The sequence below is a fragment of the Tribolium castaneum genome, chromosome 1 (assembly GCF_031307605.1).
Source record: "Tribolium castaneum strain GA2 chromosome 1, icTriCast1.1, whole genome shotgun sequence".
In the NCBI taxonomy this organism is placed as follows: domain Eukaryota; kingdom Metazoa; phylum Arthropoda; class Insecta; order Coleoptera; family Tenebrionidae; genus Tribolium; species Tribolium castaneum.
The window spans coordinates 916,669-929,778 of NC_087394.1; the positions used below are offsets into that span (position 1 = coordinate 916,669).

Consider the following 13,110-nt stretch of genomic DNA (forward strand, 5'->3'; position numbering starts at 1 on the left):
GGAACAAACCGTTTTGCGCTAGATTCTTTATTGCTTGACTACATTGTTTGTCATAACAAATTATTAATTGATTGTAAATTAATTATTACGCAAATAATAAACTCATTTGTCAAATTATTAAATCTATTAAAATTTCTTTAAAAAATGAATTGTAAAGTCAATTTCTAATTGCTAAATGTTTATTTTTCATCATCCTTTTACAAATACTTTAGTGAATATGTTGCAAACAAAACGTCAGAGTTTTACGTATTTAGTCGCAATAATTGCCTTTTGACGTCCACAAATTGTCAAATGAGATTATTTTATTATCAAATTATCAACTACTTTACATTTTTATCATTACTGGTGACTCTTCCAATTATTATTATTTATTATTTTTCAAACCGTCATCGTCATTACAGTTAAATGAATGTAAATAAATTATAAATAAACTTTTTTTCGAAAATGTAAATTCCAATAAACCATCCATAATTTTGTGCGTTTTTGCGCAACTCTCAGCCAAATAATTATCAAATCGAATTAACTCGTTCCTCATTTTAATACAAATTGAATAAAATACAAGAAAACGCAATGCAATGTCGGGAATATTCAAAGAGTGGCATTAAACATGTAATAAGAAACTAATAAATAAATAATGTGTGTATTTTATGACAGCTTTACTGCGCAAGGTTTCTGCGCTTTGGGTGAACGCCTAACAGTGCCATAAAATAGGACAGGGGTGATAACTTGGTTGCCTGGATCGAGCTCATGCTCTCGAAATTTTTCCGTAATATTAGCTAAAAACTAGTGCCTGCGCCTCTGCTTTCAATCAAAACGACGAATTAAACAATAATCAAAATCAGTTCAATCAAAAACGTGGGCCCAGTTCTCGATGGAAATGTGATGGTGAGTTTATTTATAGATTAGTGAGTTATTTTAATTATTTCGACTTGGAATTCGTTCTTATCTATTGTATGATGATGATGATAAAATGATTATTTTGATTTAAATCGAACGGGAAAGCTTTGAAAGCGCACCCAGAGATAATCTAATGAGGATTATCGAAGGGTGGATTTATTGGACGTTTTCTGGTGAAAAATTCGGGTTTTGTTTATGTCGGGATGTTTGAGTATTTTTAGACATTGTTTCCGTGGGATTTTAATGAGGAACTCATTATGGATACAAGACGGTGGCCTGGGGACAAAATGTACAACCACGCGATTTTTTTTATCATACAAGTGCCTGTGAATGAGTCAGTCATTCAAGTGGATTATTGTTATTTAAACTGGGGAAAAATCTCCCCTAATTTTGACATTCAAAATGCCCAACTTCCCTAACATTTACAACGAGTATATTAAATGTCGCATCTGATAAATAAGAATTTTATTGGATACTTTTTGGCCGATCGATATGTAGGGTAGGAGGAGGATGTAAAATATTTAATGAAAAAAGATTAAAATCATTACCAAATTGGTTTTGTAACAATATACTTTTTTATTTATTTAGTGTACTTTATGTTTGAAATCTAAAGGAATAACACACAAAAATCACACATTTTGTAGCGTTAATTTTTCTACTTTCTGTCTCTTTTAGGCAAAATCTTTCAATTCTCAAAACGTTTTAATCAAGCATTTCAACATAATTTTGGTGATTTTCTACTTATTTTAACGCAAACTGTTTCATTTTTGTGAATTTCTTGGTAGAATACGTTCTAGATTTAAAGAAACAGACAAAGATTTAGGCTAATAAATCTTTAAATTCCGGCACAGTTTTGATTTTTTTTCTAGTTACTGTATCATAGTTTCGATATAATATATTCTAACTAGATAACAAAACTTCAGACTAAATTTTACGATTTTGATTAAATTTCTATAGTTTAAGCGGTTTCGTGACAAAAAACGTTTCAACTCTAGTGCAGTAAAGGTAAATTTTGACCTAACTTGGGGATTTTCTGTTCTGAATATTTGATCAAATTTTTCAATTTAGTAAGGTTTCTAAAGGAAATTCAGGCAAAAATCATTTATTTTGTACCTTAATTTTAAGACTTTTTGCAGTCCCGTGTGTAAAATTTTCAATGTTAATGAGTTTTTCAGTGAAAATGTTCTAAAATTAGAATATTATTACATTTTTCACCAATATTTTATTCAAATCTTTTCACATTCAGACTCAATTCAGGCAAAAATAGTTTTGATAAAATTATGCGATTTTCTCCATTAATTCGGTAAAAAAGGGAAACTAAGTTTTGAGTACTTTTCTATATAATTAGTTATAATAATAATAATAAACATAAGTTAAAAAATATATCTTTCAATTCTAGCTATTTTGTATTTGTTTCCTCTAACTTTGATTCAAACTCTAGAAAAATAGGTAAAAAACTTTTTGATAATACAAAACGTTCGTAACTTAGAGAAATTAGGAAACAATAATTTATTTACACAATTTTCTACTTGCTTTGCTTAAATCTTTTTTTCTTCAATGACAATACGTTTTTTCAATAAAAGACTTACTTTCTACCTTTTTAAAACAAGTAAAAATAAAGTAATTTTGATAAAATTATTCAGTTTTCTGCATTATTTTGACCCAAAAAGTGAAAAACGCTGACAATCAGACGAAGTTTTAGTCCTTGTCGATATAATCTTGGCTAAATTTCTAATTCTAGAGTATTTTGAATTAATTTTTTCGAGTTTTTGTTTTGTTTACTTATTAGAAACAATAACTCGGAAATAAATTGTACTGCAATAAGAACTAAACTAAAACAGGGTCTTATTTCCCTCAATGTGCCATAATTTAAATTTTTTGTTTTATTGTGATGCAGCCAAAGCGTAGGAAAGCCTGTAGCAATCATATAAATTGAGGTAGCGGTCGATAAAATACAAGGTACGAGGTGAAACTTCTATTCAAAGGTGCAATAACATCGATGACTCTAGTTATGTACATATCTTTACATTTTTTTTTTCATTGCCCCAATCAACACCTTGATTGATGACCTGTATCGGCTAATTTAATTGCGGTGATTTAATTTAATAAAATTTCTTCGTTTTTCAATCATTCTAAGTGGGCTGATGCAACTCCCAAGTTTCGACCAATCTGAAGGAATTTTGTTTCGCAGCTTAATTTGTTAATAAAAAAAACTGAAAAAACCCTAATCTTTCAGGAATATAGAACCCAACCACCGAATGCAAAATTATTATGAGTGAGCTTCAATCGACGATAGAATTCTCCGTGGAACTGTACAAATTCTACAATGTCGATTTATTTCAGCGAGGGTGAGTCAATAATATTAGTTACAATTGTTTTTCCCTTTAGAGGTATTAATAATGTGGTGCTTATTCCACATATACGAGTATTACCGCTAGAAATCTATCGCTAAATTTCTAACTGATCATGTTATTTAATGTAAACCTTCCGAATTAAACCCTTAAAATCTAGATTGTTTAAAAACAAAATAGTTAGCGTTTTTTCCAAAGCATTCTTTATAAAAAAAAAATTCCATTTATGGTTTCCATAAGGAAAAGTTGAGTATTGTAACTCTGACATCAAGAACGCCTTGGAAAATACGATGACAGATTTAGATTCCTTGACAAAAAATGCCTGAAGAAGTTAAAAATGTCGGATTTAGCGATTTTTTTGTCTTAATTTTTTTTAGTTAAAATTTTCGTGTTACGTAACATATTTTTTTGTTTTTATACCTATTTATTTTAATTACAATTGAATAATATTTACGTTATTGTTATGGTGTTTAATGATCTGTTTGATCTTTTTTACGAAGATAAGTCAATTTGAAAATAAAAATTGACAGAATTATTAGTAAGTATAACAATTTTTTTAATGTTTTCGTCGTCAGAATGTACCAAGTGCGTTGTTCACTGCGTGTCTCCTCCAAGCTGAGCGTCGAAGTCGAAGTTACCACCCCTGAAGTGAGTGCCGGCCTTGGTACCGCTATCGTCCTTGGCAACTACGGCGCCTGTCGTCCCTTCCAGATCCTCTACCGTAACGAAGAGGTGTCCTTGAAGGATGTGGTACTGTTCAGATGCCACATGTTGGTCGACGGAAATAACCTGAAGGAGTCTTTGGAACGAGCTGAGTTTTCTCTAGTTCTGGAGCTCTGGTTTAGTGATACTTCTCCGGTGTCGATGGTGATGGTGTCATCCAGGACGCTCCAATTGAACATGTCACCGGCTGAGGGTCTACACTACCATTTGCCCGTTCTGTTCGATTATTTTCATCTGTCGGCGATTTCGTTGACGATTCACGCGGTGCTCACGGCCTTGCATCAGCCCTCGATGAAGTGAGTTTAAAAAAAATTAAATTTGCGATTTTTTTCATTTATATTACATAATTTATAGTAGGTATATCTTGTAAAAAAGAACAAACAGTTTTGGATGCATTGAGTAGAAGAAAACCAAAGTGAAGTCAAAATATGTTTTTATTACCTATTGTTTTTTTTTATAGTTAATGTTATTTGGTGTAACAAAGAAATAGTAAAACACATATCTTAAACAATTTTCACGATTTTAATGAGACTTTAAAGAAAATGTTCTAAATTTAGAGAAAAAAGTGTTTTTTTTAAACAAATTTAGCCCTTTTCTGTCCCTGTATTTAACTAGAATCCTTACAAGTTTTTCAGTGGAAGCCACTCTAAGAAAAACAGGTCAAAATTAATAAGTTTCTTGGAAAAAGCACATTATTGGCATACTTTTTATGGATTTTTTCTCGGATTTCTACATTATTTTCGCTAAATTTTAATGTTCAATCACCATTTAGAGAATTATTAGTTTTAAAAAATGGGTACTAATTTTCCCAATTTCTGTATGATTTTTACTTCTCGACTTTAATAACAACTTTTGAGATCTGGAATAACAAAGGAAAAATATTTTTATTTTTACTCTTGTAGAAAAACTCTCGAAATGTAGAAAAATCTTGCTTAACAAAACAGTAGGTATTAAGTAACCTTTGTGAAGTTAAGTCGAAAAAAAAGGAAAAAATGTACAATAAGATTAGAAAACAAAGAAAAACGTTGAAATTGTTATTGTAATGAAAATGAAAAAAATGTAATTTGTGTTGAATTTGTTTAGACGAGGAATTCTCCGCTACATGCAAAGCTGTGCCCCAAAATCGTCAAAATCATGGAGCAAAATTCGTTCGGCACATTGTTCTTCATTAACGGATCCCGTCCTTCCAGTGAGTAGTCATAAGATTTATAGCAAAATTAACGAATCTCCACAAATACATTTAGAAGCACGTGATGTTCTATTAGATGCTAGCAATAACCTTAAAACTACGATTAAAGAATATAAGATATTATTTATGCAGAGAGAAGAAACTTTATCTGATAATTACGATACTTTAATAGTTAAGCCGCACCAGCGATACGACACGAGAAAAGTGAGTCACAAGTTTTCATTTATTGTAAATTAATAATTCGTTTTGTAGTCGTCTATTATACGAAAAGAGCTTCATCAAACATCAGGCATCAACAATTCATGTCTTGCCGAATTGTGTGCCGATAATATAAGACTGTGGAACTATTTCCTGTTGAATTTCAGTTGTAAAACAACAATTCAACAACACTTGAGCAAAAAGCACCACAATTTACGGGTGCGAAGATTTGCCGAATTGTTTTTTCTCGTTTATAACCCACGTAGATCGGCGATTGGTTGTTTTGATACCAATTACCAGAATTATCTTTTGGTTGCTGAAATTGCAAAACGCTCGAAATATATGCAGCTGTTACCATCACTCCCAGTACATTGTGCTGCTCTGGATGGTGATAATACAACAATGCCCATTATTTTTGAAGATCAGTACCAAGATCCTTTTGAAGATTTAGTGCCAAAGAAAGAATCAAATTTTAAACGCTCGAAAACAGAGTGTTCTTGTGGAATCGAGAATTTGTGGAAATGTTCCGAAAAGACTTTAGTTAATACTGATGTTTTTTACGACGATTCTCGTTCAATGGTACCTACTAGACATAGCAAATCCTTAGATCAACTACAAATGTGTTCAAGAAGAAATCTTTTCAACCATAAAAACGACTCAAAGTTGAAAAACGTGGCAAGTGAGCATAATATGAACAGTCGACTTTTTGTTTACGATGTGAATAAACCACAAGAGATTTGCAACTGCAAGCTAGACTCGTCCATAGATTTAATAGATGTCGATATTTTAGATAAGAAATACAAACAGTTCAATATCAAAAAACACAAATCAAAAAGCCACACACCATCGACTGACTTCTTCCGTTCAAACTCGATGCAATTTTTCTCACCACGAAAAAAACCCAAAAGTACAAAACTCTACAACAATCACAGAAAACACTTTGATTTTGGGTCAAGTAGCAGTTCGGAAAGTGTCGTATCAACAACAGGACTGCATTTATCAAGTGTAAGGAAAGTGAAAAGTACTTCATGCTTGGGCCAAAGCAGCTCTCCCATGGTACTTTCCGGGACTGAATCACTGCCGAATATTAAACCAGCCGTGGAGACACAATACCCAGAAATGAAGTACTACAGTTCATCCTCATCAACAACAAGTGAGCAAAGTGGCTGGATCACCTCCAGGAGCAGTTCTGTGGCTTCAAGTACTGACGTGGGGAATGCGGTGGTGACGGGATTGTTGACCAATATTGAGACGATTCAAAGGAAGATTTTAAATCTTCCAAGACGGAAGAATGGACACTACAGGAAAAATAATAAAGGTGGGTGGTTTTTGTGGTTTGTGAGTGTGTGTGTGAAAGTTTTATTTCAGGCTGTGAATTTAATCAAAGTAATTTTTGCGACGAAATTGCGCTACCTCCACCTAAACAGTTTCGGGATTTGGATTCGCCGTCTAGTTCTATCACGAATGGAACAAATGAAGAAGAAATAAATGCTGTTGATAATATTTTGTACCATGTGGTGGATACGCAGACTACGTTGGAAAGGAAACCGGTAGTGGATGACGATAAGAGACCGACGAATCAATCAATGGGTAAATAATTCATTAATTTTAACGAAAATCAAAAAACTTGTAAAAATAACACAAAAACTAGAACCTACTAATTTTGGTATTATTTTTTGACTGAGTTTTTGGAACGAAAATATAGATAAAAAGATAAAGTGTTTGTGCACTAGAACTTTCGATCTTGGTGAATAGAAACGTTCCAAAAATAGTTTCACTTAATTTGTTTTGTTTTGGTTAAGTTTTGTAATTAATATCACGTATTTTTTTTGTAAAAGTAAATCAACAATTCCCGTAACAAAAATAAAAATAAAGAAAAAAACAAAGGATGAGAAATTACATAAAGGAGAAATAGACAACTAAGAAAAAGACAAATTTTTGTTTTTAAAAAAATCAGTTTCCTTAAAAATATAAGCAAAAAACGGAGTATTTACAACAAAAGTGAGGTAATTTTATGTAAATATCTGAAGAAATAAACAAGAATATAGCACATTTTTGGGCGTAATTTGTCTTAGTTGCTCGATGGAAAATAGGAAATATTGCAGTTTAAACTGCGTTAAATCTTTCGATTTTGTTTAAGAAACAAGCAAGAACAGCACATTTTTGGGCATAATTGTTTGGGCGAATTTTTTCAAAGTTTTTTTAACGCAGAAATAAAAATCGTTTTTTAAATCAACTAATATTTATTATTACAAGTTTAATTTCTACTAGTACAATAACTTTTTAGGATACCATCATTTCTCCAAAGGCTCGAAATCCGAATCGGAGAAAGCGTTCATTCGCTCCAAAAATGAATTCAAAAGTCAATTAAACTTCCCCGGTATTTTGTATTCCGATTTCACGTCGTTCGCTTCGACGATTCCCTATTTTCACATAAGCGACGAGTTTCGTATTTTTTCGCCTGAAGGAATGCATCTGATTGTGTGCGTTCATGGCTTAGATGGAAATTCAGCTGATTTACGTTTAGTTAAAACCTATCTAGAGCTTGGACTTCCTGGGGCGTATCTCGACTTTCTCATGTCCGAACGAAATCAAGGAGATACTTTTAGCGATTTTGATACCATGACCGATAGGTAATAATAAATTAATAAATTTACAATCGTTCTATGAGATAATTTTTTTTGGTAGATTGGTCAGCGAAATTCTTCATTATTTAGACACGAGTAGCATTCGACCAACGAGAATAAGCTTCGTGGGTCACTCCTTAGGTAACGTTATTATTAGATCTGCCTTAACAAGGCCCCAGATGAAATTTCTACTACCAAGACTGCATACTTTCTTATCACTCTCTGGACCACATCTGGGCACTTTATACAACAGTAGTGGATTAGTCAATATGGGTAAATAAATTTAAAAAAAATTCTTTTTGTATTTTTTATTTTGGAATTTTATTGCAACGTTTATTATATATTATATTAACTTGCAGGAATGTGGTTTATGCAGAAATGGAAAAAATCAGGATCTCTTCTCCAGCTCTGTTTGAAAGATTCTAACGACGCTCGACAGTCGTTTTTGTACCGACTGAGTCAGAAAAGCACTTTACACCATTTCAAAAACGTGCTACTTTGCGGTTCGGGACAAGACAGGTTCGAAAATTTAAATTTTGGAGCCACTTTTTTTCTTACAAATAATTGTTTCAGATACGTTCCGTTGCACTCGGCCCGGATTGAGCTGTGCAAAGAATCGATCAAAGACACCTCTGATCAAGGCGCCATCTATCGAGAGATGGTCCACAACATCATCTCACCCATAATAGCACAGAAAGACGTGAATTTGGTCCGCTATGACATACACCATGCCTTACCTAACACAGCGAATGCTTTGATTGGTCGAGCTGCACACATAGCCGTCTTGGATTCGGAACTCTTTATTGAGAAATTCATGGCTGTAGTGGGAATTAAGTATTTCCGTTGAACTATTCTATTTATTAAATATTTTATAAAATAAATTAAAATACATTTACATTTATTATTAGTCCTAAAAGTAGTTTTATACCTTCACTAGAACAAAATTTTTCACAAACAATAATGAGTAATATGACACGTACTTTTTTTGACATTATTATTTTTTTTATTATTATTATTATTATTGAACACTTTGGTCACCTGCTTGAAGTGGTTCGTGGTTGACGACCCAACACTCCATTATTTGGTGGTGGATCACTTGGAGGCAGACTAGGACCAGAATCCTGGACAAAGTTTTTATGCAAAAACAACGAACCGCATCGAAATGTCAAAAATCGTACTGAACTTAATTGCATTACAATTTTAATGTAAAAGGTGTTCGACATAACACAACACTTAAACAGTGTTTTTATTTGAACGTAACGTACAAATGTGTGGTGGTGAGTTATATAGGGTTATTCTTTTAAAGCCTACATTAGAAACTTTACAAATTGCAATTTAGCTAGAGTCTTGAAATTTTGTAAATCGACTATCTCAAGTTCAACTTAATTATTTTCAAAATGGCTGAACTTCCAGAACTATGAAAATTTGGCGCCAACTTTGAAATTATAAATGGTAACCACTTATTTTTATTACATTTTTTAATTCACGTTTTCAAATGAGTCCAATAGTTTTGACATGTCAATTTTATTTTAAAATTTTATTTGCAGAGGTTCATTCAAAACAGCACAGCCCAAAATATGACGATCAAAAAATGGTTATAACACCCTTTTTTAATGAACATTTTATTTGACAAAAATACTATGACAGATAAGTACCAAAAACTTGAAAACATTTTACTCAAATTGAGAAGACGACTTCAAAAATAGTGTAGACCAAAAAAAGAATAATCCTGTAGTTATAGGTGACGTTTTTTGCGACACACCCTGTATAAAATGGCACCAAAACAATTTATTTTCTTGACGTCTCCGCCCACTCTGTGACATTTTGGTGTCAATTTTTTTTTTTTTTTTAGTTAGAAAACTGTTTCGTCTATTTTTTTACGACTGTTTTGATGCCGAAATAATACGTTTTATAAGATGTTATTAAATAAATGTTTACTAAAGTGTGTTTTTTTCACTTACGTCTCCCGGTGAGTTTTCGCTCGATTCCGTAATGAGAAGTAGTTTATTTTCTTCGGCTTCCACATCGATAATTCCACCTCGACTCTTTTGGTAGATAAATAATTGTCTCATTTGTGCTTGCAACATTTGTAATTCTTTGGTGACTTGAAAATTTTGAGCTTTTTCGAGTTCTCTCGGTGGAAGAGCGTTCTTCAGTTCTTGGACATCACAGTTGATTGGTTCGCGACAAACAGGACACGAGGCTTGAAAACCTGTTGTGCTTTTTTGCCAAGTTGGTAATTTTTCTTGTTCTTCAATAAAGTGTTTTTCGGTTGTGATTAAATGCATTGCAAGACAGTAGGAATGGAAGTAGTGGAAACATTGCGTTTTTGTAAAACTATCACCTTCGGAAAATCCGTACAAACACACGGCACAATGACAAGTTGGTAAATTGCTCTCAGTGAGATTTTCCCGAATCAATTCGATTAATTCGTAAATGACAGGCTGACCAATAAACTCGTTACATTTGTCCTTGATGGCGCGATACAAATGATTTAAGGTCGTGTCGTCCAAACCTCGGGGATTCCTCAATTGAACTAAAGGCTCACAATCGGGGTAATCCCCCGGTAATTTGACTTCCAAAGTCACACAGACGTACTGTTTGTCAGTATCGTCGGCAGTCGACGGAAATATCGTCGATTTGACTAGTTCGGGACACCCACTAGGGGGAAAAATGCAAATAATTGTGCTAAAATCAGTCAAAATCTTACTTGTCTCCATACGATACCGAAATATCGTCCATTAAAATTGCCTCCAACGCTTCAATTTCTTCCTGAACCCTTAAACACAAACGTTAATCAAGCGGTTTTAGTTTGATGAGTCTTTACCTTTCATTTAACGACATTTTTATAAGGTTTTGGGTGAGATTAATCAATATTGGGACGAAAATTCAATTTCTGTCACCTGTCACTGTCAAACTTCACTTGTCAAAAAGCAGTGGCGTCGGTAAATTTTAAAACGCACTAAACTATTTTTATATTCACAACTAAAGTACGTATCGCATGTCGCAATGGTGGAAAAAATTGTGCTGTTTCATTGATTATAATTGTTGATTTTATTTCATTAAAAAAAGCGAGATAAAAATTGTGTTTTTCGAGTGCACACCTATGACTTTGACGTTTTGCCAACCAAACGTCAAATGGACAAGAAAATGGTTTAAAAGAAATAATTAAAACGTGTAATTGCACTAATTATTTGACAATTGTCACAATTAATGTGAAAATTGGGGCCTAAAGTTTTTTTAGTGAAAAAATGGGCCAATGTTTGGCAACATTGTGTCAAGGTCACTTGTGTCCTATGCTTGTGTCAAATTTGGCAAGTGTTAGTCAGTGGCGGCATTTCTCGTAGTTTTTTCGTTTTTTTCGCCGAATTCATCAATTTTTGTTCAACATGTCGAGTGGCGACAATAAAAACCTTCATCCAGGGCCCAATACTCATTTAATTCCAAGTCCGCTGATAACGAAACGAAATCGAACACCGTCTACGTAAGTCGGTCAATAATCGTTAATGTAAATATTGCAAAAAATATATTTCAGATGCGAGCGCATCTTAAAACACCAGAATTTGTACGGGGAAATTAAGTCCTTCTGTCGGGAGAAAGGGCACGGTTTTATCACACCTGAGGACGGGTCTGAGGACATTTTCGTCCACATTTCAGAGTAATTTCGTGTTTATAAATTGGTTTGTTTGCTATTGGAGTTATTTTTAGCATTGAAGATGAGTACATTCCCATACCTGGAGACAGGGTTAAATACCAACTGTGTCCAATTCCGCCAAAGTTTGAAAAACATCAAGCAGTACATGTACACATTGTCAACCTCAAACCAGAAGTCCATAAGAGATGGGAAAGTTACTAAACAAAATCTCGAAATATAACTCACCATGCATTTATTTTAGCTAATATTTCAAACATATTCCTGTATTTTTACGTGTTTTATGTTCATTAAAATTATATATCCTCTAATACAGGGTTATTCTATTGCTGCCTACATTAGAAACTTTTAATTTCCAGTGTAGAGTTTAAGGTAATTTTAGTGCATTTTTGAATTCGCCTTCTTAAAATGAGTAAAAATTACCCAAGTTGTTGCTACTTATGTCTTACCATAGTTTTTAACATGTAAATTTTTTTCTCAAAATTTTATTTATTCAAAACAACACAGTAACAAGTGAATATTTTTTTACATTCGATAACCAGAGGTTGGAAGAGTCTGAGATTTTCAAAATTGTCAACAACTGTCAAATTGCAAGGTTAGTATCATTTTCAAAAAACGAACGACTATTTTCTTAACGGCAATCGAAAAAACATCGATATTTATCGTGAGTTTTATCGACTCATCATATATTTACTATAAATATCTTTTATAATTTTTGAAATAATCACAAAAAACAATTTTATTTTGTAATTTTCATCGTTAATCAAGTAGGCCTTGCAAAATGTCCAACTATTGTCAACCTTCAACATATTTTGTTTAGTTTTTAGAATTCAGAAATAAAATTAACTAGACGCCCTCTGGTGATGACTTTTGAACTATGTCGAAAACAGTAAAGAAATTTTCGTAATTCCACATTTAACTGACATTTAATGAATTGTTCAACAATTTTGCGTGTATAGTGTTAATTACTTACAATAGAAAGAATCACTTTAAAAGTACGTGGTGGTAAATACTAGCGTTGACTTTGGTTCTGTAGTTTTTCGTGGTATAAAGTGTTTATTGTTGGAACTTGAAAGTGGATAAAAAGTGAAAAATATTTAAATTTTGATTACAAAGTGTTATCAAACAGTTGTCTAATTAAAGATTATAAGTAATGGATCACAGCGAACACAAAGTTTGGCTCAAGAAACCAATAAATTAGTGAAGTGTGTGAATTTTAGGTTAGAATTTTCCACTGAAAAAATCATGAAATGCTGCTGTAAATCTACAAAACTACAATAAAGATTAACAACTGCTGATACATTTTAACGTAAATTATGCCAAAAGGTAGGCTTTTCAATGTCTTTATAATAATTTTCCAATAAAGAAAGTGAACCAAACAGTCATTCGTTATTCGTGTTTTCCTCGTCATCTCTCATTTGTCAACATAAGTTTCTTGCATCAAAGATACAATAATCATTCCGCATAGGAAAT

The 13,110-nt window shown here is 32.7% G+C and overlaps 3 protein-coding genes across 8 annotated transcripts; 2 read left to right on the top strand and 1 right to left on the bottom strand.

The window, feature by feature from the left end:
• Positions 1-676: 676 nt before the first annotated feature.
• On the top strand, positions 677-9,928 carry LOC661082 (uncharacterized protein). Of its 6 annotated transcripts, XM_015984610.2 has the most exons (11): positions 677-885; positions 3,134-3,245; positions 3,824-4,267; positions 5,055-5,160; positions 5,293-5,364; positions 5,413-6,676; positions 6,727-6,948; positions 7,646-7,991; positions 8,047-8,258; positions 8,345-8,504; positions 8,559-9,928. In XM_015984610.2, the coding sequence occupies exons 2-11, from the start codon at positions 3,169-3,171 to the stop codon at positions 8,830-8,832; spliced, it is 3,177 nt and encodes a 1,058-aa protein (XP_015840096.1). In that variant the 5' UTR covers positions 677-885; positions 3,134-3,168; the 3' UTR covers positions 8,833-9,928. The 6 variants fall into 6 exon arrangements, with proteins under 6 accessions (XP_015840096.1, XP_008193263.1, XP_064215939.1 ...); XM_008195041.3 differs by having other exon boundaries at positions 5,055-5,364; XM_064359869.1 differs by lacking the exon at positions 3,824-4,267.
• On the bottom strand, positions 8,829-10,964 carry LOC661023 (uncharacterized protein). The gene is made up of 4 exons (XM_967213.5): positions 10,813-10,964; positions 10,696-10,764; positions 9,947-10,646; positions 8,829-9,106 (listed from the first exon to the last, which is right to left on the bottom strand). Exons 1-4 carry the CDS (start codon positions 10,827-10,829, stop codon positions 9,020-9,022), a joined length of 873 nt encoding a protein of 290 aa, XP_972306.2. The 5' UTR covers positions 10,830-10,964; the 3' UTR covers positions 8,829-9,019.
• A 270-nt stretch (positions 10,965-11,234) lies between these two features.
• On the top strand, positions 11,235-11,948 carry LOC660968 (uncharacterized protein). The gene is made up of 3 exons (XM_967162.4): positions 11,235-11,469; positions 11,521-11,643; positions 11,694-11,948. Exons 1-3 carry the CDS (start codon positions 11,375-11,377, stop codon positions 11,839-11,841), a joined length of 366 nt encoding a protein of 121 aa, XP_972255.1. The 5' UTR covers positions 11,235-11,374; the 3' UTR covers positions 11,842-11,948.
• Positions 11,949-13,110: the final 1,162 nt, after the last annotated feature.

What these genes read in the sequence shown, in the direction of transcription:
- LOC661082 (XM_008195041.3), top strand. Translation starts at nt 3,169, where the DNA reads ATGAGTGAGCTTCAATCGACGATAGAATTCTCCGTGGAACTGTACAAA. An exon ending in TTGCATCAGCCCTCGATGAA is followed by an intron (nt 4,268 to 5,054) that starts GTGAGTTTAAAA and finishes GAATTTGTTTAG; the next exon opens with ACGAGGAATTCTCCGCTACA. An exon ending in TAGTGGATTAGTCAATATGG is followed by an intron (nt 8,259 to 8,344) that starts GTAAATAAATTT and finishes ATTAACTTGCAG; the next exon opens with GAATGTGGTTTATGCAGAAA.
- LOC661023 (XM_967213.5), bottom strand. An exon ending in TCGGTATCGTATGGAGACAA is followed by an intron (nt 10,647 to 10,695) that starts GTAAGATTTTGA and finishes TTTTCCCCCTAG; the next exon opens with TGGGTGTCCCGAACTAGTCA. An exon ending in GCGAAAACTCACCGGGAGAC is followed by an intron (nt 9,107 to 9,946) that starts GTAAGTGAAAAA and finishes AACTTTGTCCAG; the next exon opens with GATTCTGGTCCTAGTCTGCC.
- LOC660968 (XM_967162.4), top strand. Translation starts at nt 11,375, where the DNA reads ATGTCGAGTGGCGACAATAAAAACCTTCATCCAGGGCCCAATACTCAT. An exon ending in CGAAATCGAACACCGTCTAC is followed by an intron (nt 11,470 to 11,520) that starts GTAAGTCGGTCA and finishes AATATATTTCAG; the next exon opens with ATGCGAGCGCATCTTAAAAC. An exon ending in ATTTTCGTCCACATTTCAGA is followed by an intron (nt 11,644 to 11,693) that starts GTAATTTCGTGT and finishes AGTTATTTTTAG; the next exon opens with CATTGAAGATGAGTACATTC.